The sequence below is a fragment of the Nuphar pumila genome, chromosome 5 (assembly GCF_984573655.1).
Source record: "Nuphar pumila chromosome 5, dmNupPumi1.hap1.1, whole genome shotgun sequence".
Classification (NCBI taxonomy): Eukaryota; Viridiplantae; Streptophyta; class Magnoliopsida; order Nymphaeales; family Nymphaeaceae; genus Nuphar; species Nuphar pumila.
In genome coordinates this window covers 109513834-109538660 of record NC_143253.1, presented here as the reverse complement: position 1 = coordinate 109538660, position 24827 = coordinate 109513834, and the positions used below count along the sequence as shown (strand labels likewise).

At 37.5% G+C, this 24827-nt stretch overlaps 1 protein-coding gene across 2 annotated transcripts in view; it reads left to right on the top strand.

The window, feature by feature from the left end:
• Window positions 1–14439, top strand: part of LOC149838082 (protein ROS1A-like) — a 39484-nt gene extending 25045 nt beyond the window's left edge. Inside the window, exon 19 of one of the 2 annotated variants that reach the window (XR_016431933.1) lies at window positions 13720–14192. Coding sequence is in view for 1 of the 2 variants with exons in the window: in XM_090006358.1 (XP_089862484.1) it covers window positions 13720–13874 (155 nt within the window). In the remaining variant the exon portion in view is untranslated. Of the gene's footprint in view, window positions 1–13719 lie in introns of both variants that reach the window. The other variant, XM_090006358.1, reaches the window with a different exon arrangement.
• The last annotated feature ends 10388 nt before the right edge of the window (window positions 14440–24827 follow it).

Genomic DNA, 24827 nt, shown 5'->3' with positions numbered 1-24827 from the left:
TGTTTCCTCTCCACTAAGCTTTGTAATGACATCTTCAAGCGAGGGGGAAACAAAAGAGGAGAGAAGAGCGGACCGAATTTGCTCGAACTCGGGTCTAAGCCCATTCAAAACATTAAAAAAATGGCCATCTTCCAATTGTTTGTATCTAAGCTCAATGCCTTCTCCACTCTATTTAGGCTAAAGCATGACGAGTTCATCCCATATGGATGATAATTCTGTAAAATATTTCCTTATAAACATTTCATTTTATTGAAGGGTCAAAACCCTCTTTTGGAGATAGTACTTGTGAGACAAGTCTCTTGACGTGTACATTTTCTCAAGATAATGTCAAGCTTCCAATGCTTTCTTGAATTTAATAATATTGGCATTAATCTTAGTTTCAACCGATAAAAAAATCTAAGAAAGAATCATGAAATTTTTCATTTCTCATTCTTCATGTTTCTTGAAATATTCTTCAAGCGCTCTACTTCTTTCTTCTCCTTCGAGAATTTTAATTTCACCTTTCTCTACCAAAGTAATCTTTGGTTCGGGTTCCAGTATAGAACCAAGAACGTATCCCCAAAGACCTTTACTTTTTATGTAAGCTTTCATGTTCCCGGCCCAAACATGATAGTTTGAGTTGAAGCCAAGAGAGAAATAGGAGTCTTTTTCGCCCATTAAAGAGAAGAGAATAGAGAAAAAATCGCGTACCGCAATAAGATTTTAGGTCTTACTTGATGTAGGAAACTTCTAAAATATTGAAGGAAGAGAGGCCCCCACTCCAATCTCCAAGAAGTCAAAGGCACATTTTTCGAGGTACCCAAAAAACTAAGAATCACACGATCTTCAATCTTTGACCAAACTCTGATACCATATAAAAATGTCTACAAAGAGACAATACGCATACAAGCATTAATACTTCACAAAAGATGTGCACAAATGCACTCAAACCACACTTGAACAAATACGCACAAAGGCGTAAAATAATGCAAACATGCATGTAACAATATATTAAATGAAAAAGAGGAGCTTGAGTCACTCAAGCCTTAATAAAAATTACAAGGGGGAACACCCCTATATATACACCTCAAAAGGGAGCCACCTTGGGGGCTCCCAAAGGAGTCGTTGGGAGCCCCTAACGGTCACAATTGTGACCGTTGGGGGCTCCCCAACGACTCTTTTGGGGAGCCTCCTAATGTGGCACAAAAACCACAAAAGAAAATAAAGAAAGAAAAATAAAAAAAGATAAAAAAGTAAAAAAGAATTCCTAAGTGGAATATGAGTAAAATGGGAAATTACAAAAATACTCTTTTTCGGGTATTATGACTAAAATAAATACATATATTAGTATATATATAAAGATACGTATACATATCTATATATAATATATATGTATACATATCTCTCTACATATATATACTAATATATACGTACATAAGGATTACATTTTTAACAATAAAATGTTTAAGTGAAACATAACAAGGGACAAGATGTCCCTTATATAGACAAGAGACAAGCGATAAAGGAAGCCCAGTATAGCTGTTGGGGAGCTCCCAACAGCTAGAAATATAGTTATTGGGGAGGCCTCAACAGCTATATGTCTAATGACCCATTATAGTTGTCGAGGAGCTCCCAATGGCTAAAAATATAATTGTTGGGGAGGCCCCAACAGCTATATGGTCTAATGACCATAAAGCCCTTAGAACAAAAAATAAAAAACAATAAAGAAAAATAAAAAATAACAATTTTGCCCCTAATGGGCATTACCTATTACACATGCAAAAGTATAAAAGTGCCCCTAGAAGGCATTACTTATTACAAAAGAGGAAACACTATATATATACACATACATATTTAACACCCCCCCTTAAACAGACAGTGAGATCATCGAAAGTTTGTCAAGGAGAAACAAAAAATGAGGCGCCAATAAAGCCTTAGTGAAGAAGTCCATGATTTGATATTCGGATGTGGCATAAGGGAGTTCAATAATGCCCCGTAGAAACTTCTCCCGAACGTAATGACAATCCATCTCTATATGCTTTGTTCGTTCATGGAATATGTGATTGTTAGTAATGTAGATAGTGCTCTTGTTGTCGCAATACATTTTTGACAGAGTGGAGATAATAACACCCATATCCTTCAATAGACTTTTTAGCCAAACAATCTTTGTCATGGTAGTTGTCATTGCCTGATACTTGGCTTCAGTGGAGTAGAAACACCTTTTGTTGCTTCTTACACCTCCAAGATATAAGTGAATCGCCAAGAAATATGCAATAACCTGGATTGAAAATACGATCATTAGGACTGTCTCCCCAATCAGAATCAATATAAGCAATTAAATCAAGAGATAAGGAATAGGATAAGAAAATTCTTTCAGTTATAATGCCACTCAAATGTTTGATGATTCGCATAACAACTACCATATGGACTGAAGTGGACGCATGTTGAAATTGGCTTGCATTGTGAACTGCATGGGCTATGTCAGGTTGAGTAATAGATAAATATGTGAGACCCAATTAGTTGGCGAAAGGGAGTGGGATCCTCTAATGGAGTGCCATCATTGACTCTCATCTTGATATTGAGAACTTCGAGAGTATCCATTGCCTTTTCACCCGTTAGTAATTATGTTAGAAGCCAATTTCATTTGAGAAAGTACATATCCTCTTGGAGAGTACACAACCTCGATACCTAAAAAATACTTCAGAAACCCAAGGTCAGACATATCAAAGATTCATTTAAAAAAAAATTTAACCTCATCAATACCCTTTATATCACTTTTAGTCATAATCATATCATCAACATATAATAATAAAGCAATTATACATGTTCTTGCATTCCTAATAAAGAAAGCATTGAGTATAACAAGAAACAAATTCATTGTCAATAATAACTGTACTAAAACGATCATACCAAGCCTTTGAGACCTCTTTAAGACCATAAAAAGCTTTTTTAAATTTAAAAAGCTTATCCCTTTCAATGTCAAATCCTACCGGAGGATCCATGTATACTTCTTCATTGAGATCCCCATTAAGAAAAATATTTTTTACATCTAATTGGTAAATTGGCCATTTCTTAATTAAGACTACCGTTATAAGAGTCCTAACACTGATCATTCTAGCTATAGGTACAAATGATTCTTTATAGTCAATTTTATATCACTGAGCATACCCCTTGGATACCGACCTAGCTTTATATCTTTCTAAAGTTTCATCACTTTGTAACTTTGAATACTCATCTATATCCTATAGGTTTCTTCTCTAAGAGAAGGTTCACAATTTCTCATGTTTTGGCTCTACGGAGGGCATCTAACTCAACCAGCATAGCTTTTACCCAATGAGAGTAGTCTTTGAATCCTTTGAATGTAGAGGGCATGAATGGCTAATAGACTAACTTTATATTTACGAAAAAAAGACTCATATGACTTGAATCTACTAAGAGCTCTAGATATATGATTCGGTCTTAAATGGTTTGTATCATTTATGGAGTGATTTATTACATCTATAGATTGATTTTGCATGAATTTATCTAGAGACTAGTGCATATGGATGTTCCTCAAGATTACACCGGGAATAGACCTTAAGCTCTCGAATACCACTGGTCTTGTTAATGTTGTCTTTAGTACCAACCATGTTAGGAGAATTAATACCACTATCATGATTACAATCACCATCAATGCTACTTGATTCATTAGTGATGTAATCATCATCAATATTAGATGATTTATTCACTTCCTTAGGCAACAAATAAAACAAGAAAGAATAGTCATTATCTTTATTAGTTATATCACTTTTAAAACCATTTTATTTTTCAAGAAATGCTACATTTTTTGAAATATAGAGTTTTTTATCTTTTAAATCATAACACCTATAACTATTTTGATTTTCCTCATAACCAAGACAGACACATTCAATAGCCTTAAGAGACAATTTATCATTTCTTTCACAAAGCACAAAACACTTAAAACCAAAGTCGCTTAGCATTTTAAAATTTGGTTCAATTCCAAAAAGTTTTTCTAACGGAGAAATGTTTTTCAAAGCGGAAGATGGCATCCTATTTTTCAAATAGACCGCGGTGAAAGCAACCGGTTCAACTCCCGAATCCGAACGAAAGATTTGTATGTTAGTTTGAAATTAATTTTTAATTAAGTTATGAAATTCTTTAAAACAAGAGAATGTTTTTTATTTTTGCCTAAAGGAAATAAATCCAAGTATACCTAGTATAGTCATCAATAAATATGACATAATAGGAGAATCCTTCTTTAGACCTGACCGAAGCAGGTACCTATACATCCGAGTGCACCAATTCAAAAGATTTCTTGGTTTTATAAGATCTAAAATAAAAAGGATGAGTTTCCATTTTTCCAAGAACACAGTCTTTGCATACAAATTCTTTCTCGTTACAAATTTTTTTCAAAAAAGAAAAAAGAGAATGTTTAGATACACTTGAATGACCTAGTCTTCTATGCCAAGTTTTTATATATCCTTTTCTTGGCATAGCTACAAAAAGAATTTCTTTGAATACACAAATAGTCCATGTAGTATAAATCTTCTTTTCTATGGTCTTCCCTAATGAGCTTCCCTAATTGGTAATCTTCCACAAAACAACCTTTAGATGAGAACAAGATTCCATACCCATGGTCAAAATTTTGAGAAACAAATAGTAAGTTTAAATTCAATTTAAGAATAACTCTAACTTTTAAAACAAAGAAAATTTTGAAATCTCCAATACTTGTGATTTCTAAAGAAGTACTATCAGCGGTAGAAACACTTGAGAAATCTATATTGGTGTGACAATTAGATAGAAAAGAAACATTAAGTGATATATGAAAAGAAGCACCCGAGTCGAGAATCCAAAGTGACATATGTGGAGGAGAAGATAACGAGACGACAGCACACAAGGTGAAAGTGGATGTCTTCAAATATTGATGTAGAGCGGCGGCCAATTGAGCAATAGAAATATCTTTGAGGTCTCCTCCTTTGTTAGTATCATTGCTTGTCTTGGAAGAGTCTCCAATGGAAGCCAGCTTCTTCAACTTGGGACAAGCCGATTTTATGTCTCAGCTCATTGCAAAAGTGACAAATGATCCTTCTAGATCCTCCATTCTTTTGTTTTCCAAAAATGTATGTGGAAATCATGTCTTGGTTAAGGCACTGGGTTTAAAGGCGGCAAGAACAATGTCACCAACTTTGTCTTCTTTCTCTTTCAATCTTCCTTCCTCCATACTTAACTCAATAGGAGACTGGTGGAGAGAAGGAATTTTGGATTTATGGAGTAACATCATTTTTACGCCTTCAAATTCGAGCCTTAAACCATTAAGGAACATGAAAGTTTGTTTTATTTTTAGTTGTTCTTGTCTAAGGCGGAGATCTCCGATTGTCTCTTATTTTGGCTCAAAAATAGCAAGTTCCCTCTATAGGAGAGCCATTTCGTTGTAGTAATCTCGGATGGTTTTGTCACCTTGCTTAAAGGACATCATTATTTTGTGGAGATTCCACCAATGAGCCATGTCCTTCATAGTGTACATGTCTCTCAAAATTTTCCATGCTTCCTTGGCCACTTTGAATTGAGCCACACTATCAAGAATGAAAGCATCTACACTATTTACGATCCTTGTCCATCTGTCACTCCATTTGTCTTCTTTCGAATTCAAGAGTGGCTATAAACTTTTTGTCTTCCTCAAGGAACTTCACATTTCCATCCACGATCTTTGTGAATGAAAGTTGAGGCTCCGGACAATCTCCCTTGATGTACTTGATGAGGTCTTTTGATAGAATGTGATTTTACATAGTAGAGGCCCGAGTACGATGGTTTGAGCCATTTAATTTGATGGGCATGACGAACACAAACTCATTTTCCATGATGAACAAGAGAGAATTGGAGGCAAGAAAGAAAGAGAGTTGATGAAGATTCAAAGCTTTGGCACATTCTCTAAGACGAAGCTCGATCACCACGTAGGGCCACCAATAGAATCAAGAGCTTATTGGCTTTGATACCATGTAATGAAATAGAAAGAGACAGGTGTGCGCACACAAATCCACTATGGGATAGTGCACATAAGCCACTAAAGGCTAGAACAAACACTCAAGAGCTCACAAGCCACTAATGGGCATAACACAAAAATATAAAAAATATGATTTTATTATGTTATAAATTGCTCAATTGAAGCTTACATAAAAGGGGACAAGATGTCTCTTATATAGACAAGATAAAAGGGCTACAGGAAGCCCATTATAGCAGTTGGGGAGCTCCCAACGGCTACAAAAATAGTTGTTGTGGAGGCCCCAACAGCTATATGGTCTAATGACCATAAAGCCCTTACAACAAAAAAGAAAAATTACAAATTACAAATCTGCCCCTAATGGGCAGTACCTGTTACATGCAAAAGTACAAAAAATGCCCCTAGAAGGCATTACTTATTACAAAAGAAGACACACACACAGATATATATATATATATATATATATATATATATATATATATATGTGTGTGTGTTTGTGTGTGTATATTTTATATATATGTACTATGTAATATATATATATGTGGACATATACACATATATTTAACACTTATCATTGGATTACAACACATAAGCAGGATCTTTTAAGGCTTGAAAATCAATGACTCGGAATTTTCGTAAATATTCAAGCATCCAGAATTCATATTTTTTTTGGTTGAAAATCGATAACCCAACAGTCAGTTCATAGCAAATGGACCGTGCCAAACACATCTGCACGGTCGGTTTTGTAAAAAAAAAAACATCGGAAACACCTGGCTCATACTCTGGTTCACATATTTCTAGTTAATTATGTTACACGGACACTTTTAAGCACCCCAAGATGTCAATGTCGGACACGCCTTAGACACGGAAGTTTTTTGAAGTGCAAGTGTCCAAAAAATGGACACAAGTGTCACATGTCCGACTTAGGGACACAATGTGTCCAACACTTTGAGACGAACTATCTATTTTATGGCATCTGGTGTATGATACTTGGACACGAAGTGTCCAGTTTATAATATAGTTTCAAACTTATAAATACAAAGTGTCCAATTCAAGCAATGGAATGTCCAATGCCTTGAACACAAAGCATCCAGTTTAGGACACTTTTAGGTGTCATGGACACAAAGTATTCAACTTAAGACACTTTTAAGGTGTCTTGGAGATGGGTGTCCAATGTCCAGAACACTCTTAAATGTCTTAGACAGTGTCTAGTTTAGGATATGTTTAGATATCTTGGACACAGAGTGTCCTATCTAGGACATATTTATGTTCATGAAAATTATCAATGATCAAAATCAAATGAAATGAGATGTACATTTTATATTTGATTTAACACATTCTTTTTGGGCTTTTTTTTCATCTATCTTTTCTCTTCTTATATATATAGCCATGTCCAAGTGTCTAGGTTTTTAACACTTGTTGTGTCTGATACTTCGCATCCATGTCCGACATCAACACCCGTGTCAGTGTCCAAATAACATAACTAGTTCACATATTACCCTACACACACACACAAATATATATATATATAGATATATAGATATAGATATAATTGGGTGCATCACGAACAACATAGGTGCAAACAATGCCCACCCAAAAGAGACCTTTTAGCATACAAAATGTTAAGCCTTCTGATGATGAAATATATCAATTTCCCAATGAGTCTTTGATATCTAACTTCATATTCATATGGTTCTTCATTTGACAAATTGTGTGGTTTTGCTCCATAGAAGTATCTTTGGGCTTATACTCTAACATGCCAGTTTCCTTCAGAAGGTGTATAGCACATACTTTGGGAGATAACTATCCCTTTTTAAGACGTTCACATTTAAGTTCCAAAAAGTACCTTAATGACCTCAAACCTTTAATGTCAAACATTTGCTTGAAGTAATGTTTCAACATTGTGATTTCTACCTTATCATCACTTGTTACCACTATATCCACATATAGAATAAGAATGCTAATATGGTGCACCCTTTTCACAAAAAAGGTTATGAACAATTTGATACCATATTTTGTCCAATCCTTGGTAGAAAACCCAGTGGAAGAACCATGCATAATTCCTTTTGAAGATCCCCATGCGAGAAGGCATTTTTTTCATGTCTATTGGTATAATTGCCATGATTCATGAGTGGCAACAACAAGAATTACCTATACAGTTCAATTGACTACTGGTGCACAGGTCTCTTAATAATTAACCCCATATGTTTGTGTGTATCCCTTTATAATCAACCTAGCTTTATATCATCCTATGGTTCTATATGGCTTAAATTTCAGTGTTTATACCCATTTGCACCCAATAACCTTCTTTCTGGAGGGAAATGATGTTAGGTCCCAAATTTGATTCTTTTCCAGAGAATCTATTTCACTAATCATAGTCTCCCTCTAGTGAAAAACTTATATATCCTCCTCTGAATTCTTAAGAAATTGAAATCGTGACACAATTAGTAATCCGGGCCTTATAGGACTGAAATATAGACTAATAAGAAACAAAGTTATACAACAATAAGTAACACAATACCTTTTTGCCTTCCAAATGATTATATGAAGATCTAGGTTATCATCTTCAGGAGAAGGAATTTTAGGTTATTCCACTTGTACATCTTCCAAGATACGCGAGTCATGTATCTTTTCCATCATGGACATTAAAAGCCTGAAACATTTATCCCTCCTATAGAGTAAATCCTAGTGGTCTCAGGTCTAGGAATATCATTAGTTCATTACTAGTTGGCAAACCCTCAAAAGGAACCCTAGGTAAACATGGTTCCCTTGTGCTCACTTCCATTCCCATCTAAAGAATCTCCCTTTCCTCTTTTTAAATTAAAGTAACATGTATCCTCAAAAAATCTCAAATCCATAGAGAAGCCTCCTCTTGGTTATAGGATCATAACAATTGTACCCTTTTTAAGATGGAGAATAACCAACGAAAATGCATTTCCTAGCATCTTAATCAAGCTTTCCCTTATATGTAGGAGGAAGTGGACAAGACAAACACATTCAAAGATACTGAGTGTGACATAAAAGTGAGGTTCTTAGGGTTTCAATAAACTAAAAGGAGATTCTCCTTTGAGCATATCTGACAGCATTTTATTGAGTAGGTAGCTGCAATAAGAACACCTTCAAAGCCAATATCAAGGACACTCATTTCAAACATTAAGGATCTAGTCACCTTCAATAAGCATCTATTCTTTCTTTTTGCCTCCCCATTCTACTGAGGGGTTTACGACAATTTAAGACTCAATACCATGTTCACGAAAATAGTTTTGTAATCGTTGAGAGAGATATTTTCTATAATTGTAGAAACGAAGAATATTTAATGATGCACGGTGCTAAACAGGGAAGATGGAACACATCTTGACTTAGACATGTAAACTACAATCATTCTAGAAAAGTTATCTATAAAAAATCCAAAATACTTATAACAAAAAATGGATGCCACTTGGGTTGGATCGTATACAACATGATGGATCAGTTTAAAGGATGTTAACTCATAGATTGACTAACTAGGCAAAATAATTTTTACTATTTCACTCTCAAGTGTTGCAATGTATAACTTGACCACTTGTAGTCTTCAAGTGGACGCCACTTGGGTTGGATCGTATACATCATAATGGATCAGTTTAAAGGATGTTAACTCATAGATTGACTAACTAGACAAAATACTTTTTACTATTTCACTCTCAAGTGTTGCAATGTATAACTTGACCACTTGTAGTCTTCACTACATCGGGGTCCAAAACTTGCATTTCGAATAGTAACAAATGCCCCATCCTCAAATGCAACAACATGATGAACCTTAATTAGATGACATGCGATGACTACTAGTAAATTAATTTCTGAGGTGTCTTACAATTTCTTGTCCGCATGTCCACAGACAAAGACTTTTCCTGTTGTCAAGTCTTGAAATACAAAATAAAAAGGATAAAAGGTTACTGAACAACTGGGATCTTTGGTTATGAAACTAACTAACAAAAGATTTACTAATAACTTTGCAATATGAAAATAAAGTGATATGAAAAATAATGGGTGTAAAGTGTAAACAGTTCCTTCCCAAGAAATGCAGAGAGAGATTCATCAGCCAATTTCAAGTTTTTATTTAAATTAGAAGCATCATAATTAATGAATAAATATCTCATATCAGACATGCAACTTGTAGTACTTGAATCAATGACCCATGCACTAAAGGCTAGTTGTACAAAGATATTAATAACTTGTTGCGCATGACATGATATGCTTTTCAACTCGAACCCTTCTATTTTCTTTTTGAGGTCATAATCTCATCTCCATGAATATCCTTCATGTGACTTGAGGTCCTTGTAAAAGTGTTAATATGCAAGATTTTCTCTACCACTTGTCCATCTTACTACATTCTAGCATTGGTCTCTAGCAAGTCAATTCTTTCTGCAATTAGTGTACTTAATTATCTTTCTCATCCATACCAAGTTAACCTTTGCTATGCTTCCCTCGCACACGTGCTCACCCTCTTCCTTTGTCTCTCTCAATTGGCATTCTAAAAGAGGTATAATCACCAAGGAAAGAGGATCTCTACATATTTGGCTCATTAGATATCATTAAATTCTTCTAGACTTCCTTCCTTTGACGAAAGGTATACACAGCCCTGAGGGATGGTAGCTCCTCTCTTCCTATGATGTTTGACTTAACATGTTCATAATCACTATCCATCTCACACAAGAAATCAAACACCTTTTGCTCTTCTAATTCCTCCCTATGCTCCTTAACACTATGTGAACACTTCACTCTATCATAGTGGCTTGGTTGCTCCAATAGCTTCTTAAGCTCCTTGTAGTACACAATTAATGGTTGACCACTTTGCCTGCATCTCATTATCCTATTCTCGTCACATTTATTAGCCACATTTGACCTTTTTGAATATGCATCAAAAGCAACATCTCATTTCTTTTGTTGTCTCAAAACTCATAAATGTCCCAATCAATGGTATTATGGATTGAATACGACCCTTTTCATCAGATATTTTTCACTTTCTTACCAATATAACCAAGCTTTCTTCTTTTAATTGATATCTTAACAGAGTGGAACCATGGTCATGGCATTGATGATCTCAAAGCTAGAGTGGGTGATCCTCCATTTAAGGGTTTTGACACACTTGATATATTTTCCATTGACACAATGGACTTCTTAGAAGCATTAGTAGTGGACAACTAGACATTCAACTTTTACTAGCCTCTCCTAGTGTTGGTCAATATAGTATCATATTGTATGATACGGTATGCTCTATCGATGTATCAGTAGGAGAACTAATACGATATTTCCCCTGTATCAGAAAATTTACGATTATCAGTCTGCATCAGATCGTATCATATTGTATTGTATGATACATGCCATAGTGTAAGATACGGTTACCTTTTCACTTTTTTGTTGAAATTTTTCAAGTAATTTATTTTGGATCCTTTTCACTTTTAATGAACTTTTTACATAAATAAGACTTTATTAGTTATATTCACTTATTTCATATGCTATATGAACAAGAAAAAAAATGGAAATTTCTTCTTAATTTATTGTGATTAGTGAAGACAAAAAAAAAAGAGAAGTATTATTATGGAAGAGCACACATAATTCAACTCTTGTGCTTATTGTATATGTGAAACTAATTAATGAAAGACATTATGAAACTTCATTTTTTAATGCTTATTACTTAGAAATGACATTTTTTTTTTACTTTTTAATGTTTAATTTCATACTCTTTTGATATATGTAATGGATACATCATAATTATAGCTTTTTTATTTGATAATTGTTACATATTTATTGATGCTCAATTTATTTCATAATTAAGTTTACTTGATATTGTAGTTTGACTACTTAAATATGTTTTATTTCTCTTTGTGGTCATATTTTTTATTTTTTGAATTAAATTTCATTTTATTTTTGTATTATATGATTGTTATAGTTTGTTTACTCAACTTTTTCCTTTTGTTTGTTATCTAATGTGACTTTTTAATAGTAAACCATTTGTTTTGTTAGTTGTTAGTTTATTACAATATCGTTTCACATGTTATAATAATGCATGTGCATGTTTAGTTGTTCATAAATCATAATGCTTAAATTTGATTTTTTCCCCTGATTTTTTATGTTTTTTTTATTTTTTGTGATTTTTAAAATGGGGTTTTTCCATATCTTAGGATACAATACAATATGGTACGATACACCCGTATTGTCAGCCCTTCTTATAGGAGCTTCAATGCCATAATTACAACATTGGTCTCTCCTACCTTGGAGCACATTCACGCATGCCCTAGGCCCTCACAACTCACTTTAGGACCCTTCTCACACAACCAGCACTTCTCCACCTTCATTTAGGTGTTGTCATCACCAAAAAGCTTGTAACTCATTCAAACATGACCGCTCCACCAACTTTCTTATACCACTTGATTTCCATACAGTCTATCAAGTAAACAACACCATCTCCAGCCCTAATACCTAGGCATAAACTGTTTACAATCTCAAAACCTTGAGAGAACCAAATCTGGTCTAGTAGTAGGATATTCAATGCAAAATTTATGTTTCACCAAATCTTTATAAAAAGGGGGGAAATATAACAAATCCCAAAAAATCCTATTATTTAAGCATAAGCAAACATAACCAATGTTAATACTCTTCCCTCAGGCTAGGCATGACTTCACCAGCTAACGTCACATGGCAGCAAGTCAACCCTACCTCAGCTCAAAAACCCATATGGCTTTGATACCAGCTCAAGAATGCTGAATATACATCTTGAACAACTTTTTTGAGTACCTGCAGCAGAAAAAATAGGAGAAAAATAAAGTAAGAGGGAATAAAAGGAAGAAAAGAAGAGCAAAGGACAAAGTTTAGGGCATCAGATAACCCCTTTTTACTTTTATTAAAACTCAAAAGACTGAATACAATCTCCGCAATGCCCTCTAGTGTTCTACAATGTACATGTACAAGAAAAGCCAAACCTAACTCATGCAAATCAACTAGTGTAGGATGAAACTGTCCCTTTTACATCATGATCTAGTATTTGATCAAGTGTTGTCTCCAGCTTTCCTATCCAAGAAAATAAACACTAGCTCAGTCTTACCCACATCAAAGTAAGCCAGTTAAAACTCATTCATTCAATCTAGAAATCAAGAATGAAACAGGTCGGATATTAAATTATATCATAATCAACTTTTAGCACAACACTGACCAAATATTGAAAGAATGTTTTGAAGCCAAGATACAAACAGTTGAAGACTATCCTAGAACAATTCAATGGGGACATAATGCTGTCTAAACAAAGAGTGGGAAACAAAATTAATTAGCCAAGCAGCAATCCACCACAATGAGAATGATAATAGGGATAGATTTACACATATAAATGTGCATGATGGGATCAACTTCATTCAAAAATCACATACATCAATAATTTTTTCTTGGTACATATTTTTGGCAGCCAACATTTTTTTTCTAATGGTTGAATGGCAAAGTACCACAATATTTTTACAGGTTCATTGCCCCTCTCCAGAATTCATGGGAGAGACTGCTGAAAAACAATTAACTTTTGAATTGGTTGGCACTAATGTACATACAAAAAGGAACTTTTGTTGTTAAAAAAGATAGCTCGAATAAATAAATAAAACAAAAAGAGGCCATGTTGGTTTATGAAGACGTAAACCTAACACCGGATGGCCAGATGATGGACAACCACTCTATGCATTCATTTTCTGTTTGAAGTCTCACGTGGCAAGTTCATTCTGCAGGATTTGTGTGCGTGAGAGGATTCGACCAGAAAACCCGGGCACCACGTCCTCTAATGGCCAGGTTACACTTCCCAGCAAGTAAGCAAACCGGAAACAAGAAGGTGACAGCAAGAGATTTAGATAAGCAGCAGAACAAAATTGGGATGACATATTGAACAAGCAAAATGTTTGCCAATAATAGGCATTCTGGCAAACAAAGCTGTCAGGTTTACAACACACTCCAACTAAAGGGTTCACCAAAAGCCCAATTAATATTTACCCATTCAACCACCTGGCCCATGGAACATGGGGGTTTGTATATTGTTCATTATTTAAGCGCACGCTCTGTAAAGAGCATTCATAGTCCAACTCAGTGAATGGGTTTCGCAGGCATTTAACAAGTGCGAGACAGTGTATCCCGTAGGTGACATTGTGAGAGCATCATTTGTACAAACAGAAGAATAAATCAGATGAGTTTCTTTCCATATTGTTCTCGTCTTCATGCCAAAGATGTACCTGTTGTTTCTGGTAAGCAGGTTCTTGCTCTTATAAAAATAAGCATGCAATGTAGCTGTGGCAACACTGTCTCCTCTTCCCTATCGCTATGGCCTATGGGTTCAAATTGCAAAACTCTTGTTTGTCGGACAAAACAGGAGTTATGAAATGTGAGTTTTTGAAGAAGTTGCTTGGAGGCTGAATGTTTTGATGTTGTGATCAATGAATTGACTCTTTTTAGTTGCACCTGTAACTCCGCATGAGGTTAACCAACAAAAAAAAAAACTTAACATAAAATTACTAATAGGCGAACAGTGTTATTTTTTACCGTCTTCTAGCAGCATGACATGTTTATTATATAGTATTGTGACTAAATTGCAACCAAAAGTAAGAGTTCCAATGATTTATACAGATTCTATTGCTTCTGCACCAAATCGTGATAGTACTGTTCAGGTTAGCATGACATACAAACTCCAAATTATGCATGAATATCAGGAAGCGGAAAAGCATGCTAAGAGTGATTGGCTTCTCGTCCAAAAACTATATCAAAGGCATGCTAAGCTTGTTTTATCATCACAAAAAACATGCTAGGAATATGTGGGCAATTGGCCAACATAAATTTCTCCACGAATCAACGCAATTGGCAGTGTTGACATAATAAATGAAAAACGTATAAGATTGTAGAGGCCTGAGCAACTTAAGAAAACGGGCTTAACTACCATTAACCATTATGTCTTTAGGTAATAGACTATCTTTCTTTGCATGAATGACATGAAAAAGGACTCACATTCGTGCCCCAGTTTCCGTTGTGATGTCGCCCTTCTTGCAAACGCCTCTATCCAATGCCAAATTTGCGCTCACCACCCTGTTGGAAATCCATACGACGAAACCCATCCTTTATAGTTTTTCTTTTTTCTTTTTTTTTTACAACCAAGGAAAACTCTCGCCGAGAACCAGGTCACTTAATGGGCCCGCCTCCCTGCAAGTTAAAACTCCTGGTTGAGGACAGGACCACCCAGCCTTCTGTGCCCCAACCGTGATAAGGCAACGGCAACCCCCATGCGCCAATCGAGAGCAATCCCGGTCGACTCCAAATCAGAGGAAGTGTACAAGATCTCTGATAGTAAAAAAGAGCAACCGACAGTTATAAGAGGAAGTGCAGGGAGAGGGGACTTCTCTTGCATCAAACTAGAGGACTCCATGAATTAAAAATGTGCTACATACGCACGATGATGAATTCCGGTGCGTTGCTTGATATTGTTCTCTTCGTTCTTCCCCGACCGGGGAAGGAAATGAATTCCTCCATCCTTCAACGTCCACCGCACTGGCCAATGGCCATCCTTCTCGGCCTTTTTTTTTTTTTGCGAGGCTGAAGGATGGCCAGCCTTCGCCTCCCGCCCTTTTTATTGTAACTGATTTCAAGTTTCCATTTCTCACCGCTTGGCTCGCCCCTCGGGAAGGAATAAATACGGCACGGATGGACGGTCCAGATTGTGTTGATGATGCCGCCCCCCACAAATCTCGTGCATCTATTGCTTTGCAGTGCATGAATGAGGAAAGGAGCGATAAGTCAAAAACCGTCCATTATGCTCAATCTCCACCTCACATCTCACTTGATAAAAACACGCGTGGCCTCACTATGGTTCAGTTCGGAGTCGTGAATCATCCCGAATATTCAAGTGGACCAACGTTACCTGACCATGTTAGTTCAGCCTGCCATACCTACGGCCGTCGTGCCGGCAGCGTAAAACTCTGAGGCTAGGACCTATGCTTATGTATTATATATAATTTGTTATCATAGAATATGGATGGTTCAGGTGTTCACTTTCAACCAATAAGTTTAGAATTTAAATCCTATTGCTAGGGATATAAACAATTTAGATTCGGTCCGATGTAGCCAATGTCAAACTTGAGTAATTGGATATTGGCTAATCGGACTCAGACACCAAATTGAAAAAAATACATGTAAGCAAATTTGGATATCTGTCAAAATACGATATCCTTCGAATTCAGTTGTGAAAGCTTAAACTGAATCTGAATCTGATTACTAATCGGATTTAGTTTTATTGACTAAATCCGACTAATCAGATTTGGAATCAGTCGGGTATCACATATATCTGATCCATTGACATCCCTACTTATTGCTTACAATTTTGAAACAATTTTTTGTACATGAGCTTGTTTAGACTTGGCTTTGTAGGTTTTGGAGTCCAGTTTCTGTTTTTTTGAATTAGCTTTCCCTTGTTTTTTAAGGGGTGAGTTTGAACTTGCCTCATTTAACTCGACCTTGATTCAGCACATCACAATAACGCACGAGCCGAGCTTGAGCACCATATGTTCGGTTTGTTCAATTTGCTAGCCAGCCTTAGTGGGCTCTACACATTTCCAACTGGCTTGCCTGAAGATTGAAGATCTCCCCAACAGCTCAAACATCTAAGCTCCTCCAATCTCTAATTCGAGAGGAGGCAGACTAGAGATATGAGGATCTCCAATCCTTATACCATGATGCGTCAAAAGCACTCATAGGTCCCAAGGAAAAATGTATAGTTTTCACATTAGAGACGATCAATTATATTCAATATGATATGGCGAAGGACCGCCTATTTTTAGTAATCAAGGAGTCAAGCTCTAAGAGGTTTCGCGCAGTGGAAAGGGCCTTGGCGGCAGTGGCACAGTCATAAGTTTTTCGTTGGGTGGGCAAACTTTGAGTCTCGGGGACAATGCTATGGTCTTGAAGGATGATCCATTTATTTGGACCAGTGGCGGAGCCAGAAATCTTTTGTTGGTCGTTCGTGGAGAGATAAAACTTTAATAAGCCTTTGAATTAAAATAACAATTGTTACAAACACAAACAACTAAATTTATGAACATAATAAGATAAAACTTTAAATTGTACTTTTAAACTAAAATAAAGATTGTTCACTTAAGAAATACAAACAACTAAATTCATGAAATTACAACTGACATCTTCTATTTTTCATATTTTGAAAACAATTCATAATTGCATCATCACTGTTGGTATTGAATGTCTCCTTCTCTATGTAAGTAACCAAAACATCATTGATCCATTCATCTCTCATTCTATTACGTAGACGACTTTTGATATTGTTCATAGCTGAAAATGCTCTTTCAACACTTGTTGTTGCAACTGGCAAAGTTAATGCCAACTTAATCAATAGATACACATGAGAAAATATAATGTGCTTTTAAGTTGCTACCATCATCTCTGCTAGCTTTGCTAAAGATTTTAAACTTGAAAACTGATAACTGTTTTTCATTTCTGCAATATATATATCCAATTGATTTTCAAGTCTAATTATGTTTACTCTAGAAAGGTCCTTAGGGTAAAGCTCAGCAAGACGAATCAACTTATCTTTATCAAAAGCAGAAAAAGAATTCTTTGGACTCAAGCATGCCATTGAAAGGAAAAGCTTTGTATTTGCTTCAGTGAAACAATCATTCAACTCTTGAAGTTGCAAATCAATAATAGCATAAAATACATCAATACGATAATGATGCAATATGGTGATCTTTTCAACCTTACGTCTTGGTCGTCCTTGAGGTGTATATGAGTCCCCTAGATCAGGAATCAAAATATCAAATCTTTTACCAAATATGGACACTTTATTTATGAGAGAGTCACATCCATTGTCTCTTAAACCTTAAAGGCACTGTTTTGATGTAGTGACTAAACTCATAGCATTCACAATGTCTTGATCTTTTCGCTGAAGTGTTTGTAAAAGGTCATCAGTTATTCCAAAAGCTTACACATCAAATGTAAGCAAAAAACAAATTCAAAATCTTGCAACTGATAATATAAAATAATTGCATCTGAACTTTTTTCTGAATATGTATCTTCTGCAATGAAATCTAACTCTTGAATAACAGAAGAATGCATACTGAGTAAATTAACTAAAGCATCGTAATGAGAACCCCACCAAGTATCACCAGGTCCTTTGAAACTTAATTATTGATTTAAACCTCATCCTGTTTCAAGTTCACCCAATGCAAGTGCTTCAACAATTCGCATAAATTATGCTTCTCGAATAAGCTCAGATCTCTTGCATGAAGTGGAGAAAAAAGTTGACAACATGCCTAATATATTGAAAAGTACATCAAGCAATGATTTTTTTTAGCAACACCAACTAATGCCAATTGAAGTTGATGTGCAAAACAATGAATATAATATGCAGATGTATTTTCATATAATATAAGACTTTTCAATCCATTAAACTCCCCTCTCATATTACTTGCTCCATCATAACCCTGTTCACGCAAACTTGATATGCTTAATTTATTCTTACAAAATGCTTCTTCAACTGCCTGTTTGGGTGACATAGAATTTGTTTCAAAAACATACACAAGAGTAAGAAATTGCTCAACGACTCGACCTTTTTCATTAACAAACTGTAAAACAATAGCCATTTGTTCTTTAGTTGACACATCATGAGAATCATCAAGTAAAATAGAAAAAAAAGTATCTCCAAGTTTCATGGTAATAGCATTTGTGGTTTGTATAAAAATAGCCTTGACAATATCCTTTTGTATATCAGGAGATATCAATTTGTTATTTTCTGGAGCACTTTTTCAATACAACTTTATTTTTTGTCAACATTAATCATTGCAAATATCTTCAATAACTCAATAAAATTTTCTCTATTAAGAGATTCTTCAGCTTTATCATGCCCTCGAAATGTCAATCCTTGACTTAACAAGTATCTGATTGCATTAACAGTTGCCCAAAGGCGGAATCTATATTCATCTTTCAGTCGAACACTTTGTTTATAAAGTATAGCATCAATATGTTATTTGTGTCGCATCAAATTTTGACACTTCATTCGTGCTAAATTGTGAAAACTGTTAGAGCTTCCAACATGTTTATCAAACCTCTTATTGTCTTTCCAGTTATCAAATCCTTCATATATGAATGCCTCTGCACTAATCTTCTCTGTGCTTTTTGGCTTGAAAAGATAACACTGCAAAAAATATGCTTTATGCTTACTTGTACTATACTCCAACCAATCTTTATACTCATCATACCAAGCTGGAATGAACCTTCATTTTTTATGGTTTAGTTGAAACATACAATCTCGAAGTTGACAAGGACCTCAGATCATATATGCTCTATGAACATTATCTTGGATATTAGGATAATAACTAGAAATAAAAGGACGAAGTGCAGGGTTTGCAGGTAACTCTTATTCATCAACTTCTGTTTTTCTTATTTTCTGACTTGGTTCTCCTTCTCGAGTTACAGAAGATTTATCAAAGATTGGCCTTTTCATTATAAACTTGTCCATTCATATGCAAAAAAAAAAAATACAACAATGTTCTATGAGCCAAATCTCATTGCAAAAAAGGATCGAGCAAAATGAAAATGACAATCTTCTATGAAGCTAAGTATCAAAGTATGTTTTGTAATTAAGTAATGAGTATCAACAACATGATATGAACTGAATCTAAAGCTCTCAATCATCAAGTGAAAGTAAAATTCTAGAGAAGGTATCATAAAATTCTCTAAAATCCAAACTCGATATGATCTTTGGATCTTCCTCTTACATGAAATAATAAGTTTACCTCATATGGAGTAATATCAAGTAAGTTCAAACTCGATTTCTGCACGTTTTAAGAAAACCACATAAGAAAAGCATTCAGCACATGACTATAGGGGCTTTGTCCGTGACTACGATCAAAACAATAGGGGGTGGAGTCCCCTGTCCTGCCGGAAAGATCAAAGGGCAGGGAGCAAAGCCCCCTACCGGCAGGCTTGAGGACAGAGGTGAGCCCCCTTGTCCTATCGGAAAGATAAAAGAGACAGGGGGCAAAGCCCCCTGCCGACAGGCACGAGAACAGGGGTAGAACCCTCCCCGTCTTGTGGGAGATACAAAACGGGCAGAGGAGGCCTGGCAGAGGTGGTCAGGACCTCTGCTAGCCCCCCCCCCCCACCCCCACCGACCTCAGATGGGTGGGGAGGGATCGACAGAGGCAGTAAGACTTTGTCGGCCCTCCGACAACCACCGAAGGAAAAGGTGGAGGCTTCGACAGAGGCCACTTAATCCTCTGTTGGATCTCCGACGACCCCAGGAGAAGAGGGAGCCTCCTGCAGAGGCCGTCGGCCTTCTATCGGACCTCCAATCCTCATGGGGGAAGGGGAAGGCTCCGACAGAGGACACCTGATCCTCTGTCAGACCTCTAACGACCCCAGAGGAAGGCTCTGATAGAGGCCATCGACCCTTTGCCAGACCTCCAACCCTCACAGGGGAAGGGGAAGGCTCTGGCAGAGGACACCCTGTCCTCTGTCAGACCTCCGATGGCCCCAGGGGAAGGGGGAGGTTTCGGCAGAGGACACTTGGTCCTTTGTCAGACCTTCGAGAAGGAGGAGGCTCCGACAGAGGCCACCGGACCTCCAACCGTCACGAAGGAAGGAGAAGGCTTTGACAGAGAACACCTGATGCTCTGTCGGACCTCCGACGACCCCAGGGGAAGAGGGAGGCTCCGGCAGAGGCCACCAGACCTCCAACCATCACAGGGGAAGGTTGGGAAGGGGAAGGCTCTCGCAAAGGACACCGACCCTCTGTCGGTCCTCCGGCGACCCCGATCGGATGAGAAAAGGAAAACAAGAGAAGAGGTTTACCTGCGGGAGGTGCCGATGCTAGTCGCGGCAGGGGTTAGCACGGGGGATCGGGTCGCCAGAAATCGCAGTGGAGGAAGGAAACAGAGAGGACAAGGGGGAGTCAACGACCATTGGTAACACAACGGTCGACGATGGCCGTTATGGGAGGTGAGGAGGAAGAGGGAGGGCGGTGCAGGGAAAGGTGTTGCAAGCCCTTCCCTGTGACCCTACTATTTTAACCCTAATGGGTTCTCGGATCCAGACCCAACTCGGGTCTGATAAAAAATCCTAGGGTGGGCAACCGTCCACCCATGGCTCCGCCACTGCTTGGCGGTCACATTTTCATTCTCATAAGGACACTTTTGGAAGTGAGAAACAAGTAGGAAAAGTGATGCAAAAATGAAAAATCTGTATGAATTTTTTGACCCTTCCAAACGAGAGAAACTTTTTTGCTAAGAGAGTTTTTCTAAAAAGTGAACTTTTTGATAGGAAATATTCTTCTAGAGAGAAACCACCCATTGACGATCCAAGATTTTTTTTCATGATACACAAACAAGAGAAATCTTTTCATTTAGAAAAGTTATCATATCAAAACTTCTCATAGGAAATTTTTTCTTTTTCTATCAAAGTTTTTCTTGCTTCCAAACGTGGCTTAAGTGTTGGCTCTTTACATTAAAATAAGCAAGGATAAGCTTTTCTCAGATGAAGCTGAGTGACTCGCTGAAGGCAAGGGACCATAAGCACAGCAGCCTTAGCCAGCGCGAATAGGTCTTTTGTTCTGAGGGGTGGTTTCCCAATTCCTTATGAAAAAAGCCCCATTGGTCTTGGTTATTGTAATGAATAGTGGCAAGATAGTGTTAAATTACGGTGATTGAGGGGGAACATTGGGTCGGATGCCCCATTTAAGATAGATCAGGTTTGGGCTATTCATGTAGTTTGAAGTTCAATAAAACGCTTACACCACAAGAAAAATTCCAATTAGCGGCGAATTTTTCTCGTCGCCACTTTGCGACGGATGTAGCGACGGAAACTTATTTGTCGCTAAGATTTGTAATATTGACGGATGTAGCAACGAAAAAAGGTTCGTCGCTAAGTAGTGGCGGATTAGCAACGACCCTTTTTTGTCGCAACACACGCAACGATTAGCGACGAATTTAGCGACAGATAGTTTTTCGTCGCTACTTAGCGACAAAGTTAGCGACAGAAATATTCCGTCTTTAAGGGGTCATATAAATTTATGATGGAGTTGCGACAGAATTAAGCCGTCGTCAAATCTGTCGCTACTTTTTGCGTAAATCCCTAATCGGAGCCCATTTTCCTCTTTCCTGTTTCGTCTCTCCCACCCGGTCGATGCAACCCTTTGTTGCTCGACGCCATCCTCCGCCGCCCGGCACACTCCCCGACCTATCGACCATCGTCTGTCGCCCCCCGTTTCGCCCGGCCCGTCTTCCTCCGTTCCGTTGCTCGACGCACTCCCCGACCTGCCAACCACCACCCGTCGCTCCCCATTCCGTCGCTTCGCGGTTCGCCGTCCGTCGCCCCCCGCCCGCCGCAGGTAAATCCCAGTTTTTTTTTATTTGCGGCAGGGGGCGTCTGCCCTGCGTTTTGTTTTTTTCGGCATGGGGTCGACCCCCTGTCTAGTTTGTTTTTTTGGACTAGAGGGGGCGACCCCCTGCCACTTTTTGTTTTTTTCAGGCAGGGGGTCGACCTCCTGCCTCGTTTGTTTTTTTCAGCAAGGGGGGGGGGGACCCCCTGTCGCGTTTTATTTTTTTCGGCAGGGGGTCGATCCCCCTGCCTCGTTGTTTAATTATTCGGGCAGGGGGTCGACCCCCCTGCCTCATTGTTTTATTCGGGTAGGGGGTCGCCCTCTTGCCACTCGTTTTTTTTCGGTAGGGGGTCGACCCCCCTGCCTCGTTGCCACTTTTTTTTTTGGCAGGAGGGCGACCCCTGCATGTTTTTTTTTTTCAGCAGGGGGTCGCCCCCCCTGCCTCATTTTTTTATTCGGGCAGTGGGTCGCCCTCTGCCTTGTTTGTTTTTTTCGGCAGTGGGGCAACCCCTGTCCCGTTTTGTTTTTTCCGGCAGGGGGTCGACCCCCTGCCTCGTTGTTTAATTATTCGGGCAGGGGGTCGACCCCCGTGCCTCGTTGTTTTATTCGAGCAGGGGGTCGCCCCCCTGCTTTTCCGGCAGGGGGCCAACCTCTTGCCACTCATTTTTTTTTCAGGTAGGGGGTCGACCCTCCTGCCTTGTTGCCACTTTTTTTTTCCAGCAGGGGAGGCGACCCCTGCATGTTTTTTTTTTTCGGCAGAGGGTCGCCCCCGTGCCTCATTTTTTTATTTGGGCAGGGGGTTGCCCCCTGCTTTTCCGGCAAGGGGGCGACCTTGCCTTGTTTTTTTTTTCTGTAGGGAGTGACTTCATTTTAACACAGTGTCTCTTGCAAATTTCTCAACGGAACTCGCTTGTACCCCGCCACCCGTATTAAGTAAGTGACAAAAATAATGCAAATCAGATAAATATCTGTGGTGAGTAAGTGATGCAAGTGCATCACATGTTATTTAATTTATTAGATGCAACACTTTATTGTTCACACACTCACTTAGTTGTTAATATCTAGGACTGCTTTGTTGGAGTTTGAAGATCATGCTGAGCATGATTTTAATGTACGAGAATAGAAGTGCTCTTATTTTTTGAGTACTGATTTCATGCTAGGCATGATAGTAGTTACACTACAACAAAGCAGTAGATTAGCGACGACCACCTTCCGTCGCTAATCCGTCGCTAACCATGTTAGCGACGGATTAGCGACAACGCGGCGACAATATGCTTACGTCGCGAATATTTCGACGCTAACTGGCGACGGAATAATTCCGTCGCCAAGTCCGTCGCTAATTGCGACGGAATAACGAGCGCTATATTCCGTCGCCAATCCGCCGGTACTAAACGGCGACCACGGCGTGGCGACGGATTTAATTCCATCGCTAAGCCGTCGCTAGATTAATATGAATAGCGACGGAATCATCCGTCGCTAATCCGTCGCAAAAACGAAAAAAAATCAAAAAAATTTTATTTAAAAATTAATTACGGAGAACTGTACAATTTATATTTCCTGTACAATTTATATTTCCTGTAAATAAAAAACAAACCACACAAAAAAATTCATATAACAAGTATCTATAATAATTAATCGTTCCACCTTAAAACTAAGAAGTTTAATTATTTACAATTCAACAATTACAATTAGGAAAAATAAAAAAAATAGAACTTCTTCAACAAAGTCCTCTAATCATCGCCAAGATTTTGTGCATCTTCTTGTTCATTGTCTTTATCTGTCCCTTCAGCTCCACTACCCTGATTATCGCTAGCAGCCTACACAAGAAAAGAACAGTCAGTATTGATAAACAAAATATAATGAAATAAATTACACACTATATGTGATTCTATCATGTGCTCATGTGTGATCTAAGGCAATAAAAAAACTCTATATGTGATTCTATCATGCTCATATGTGTGCTAAGGCAGTCAAAAAATTGAATATGTGATTATAGCATGTTCATATGTGTTCTAAGGCATCTAAAAAAACTCTATATGTGATTCTACCATGCTCAGATGTGCTTTAAGGCAGGCAAAAAACTATATATGTGATTCGATCATGCTCGTATGTGTGCTAAGGCAGTAAAAAAATTGAATATGTGAATATAGCATACTCATATGTGCTCTAAGGCAGGCAAAGCCAAAAATTTTATATGTGATTCTATCATAAATGATATATAACATGTTCATATGTGTTCTAAGGCAGTTAAAAAACTCTATATGTTATTATAGCATGCTCATATGTGTGCTAAGGCAGTCAAAAAACAGAATATGTGATTATAATATGCTCATATGTGTTCTTAGGCAGTCAAAAAACTGAATATGTGATTATAGCATGCTCATATGTGTTCTAATGCAATCAAAAAAACTTTATATGTGATTCTATCATGCTCATATGTGCTCTAAGACAGACAAAAAGTTAAATATATATATA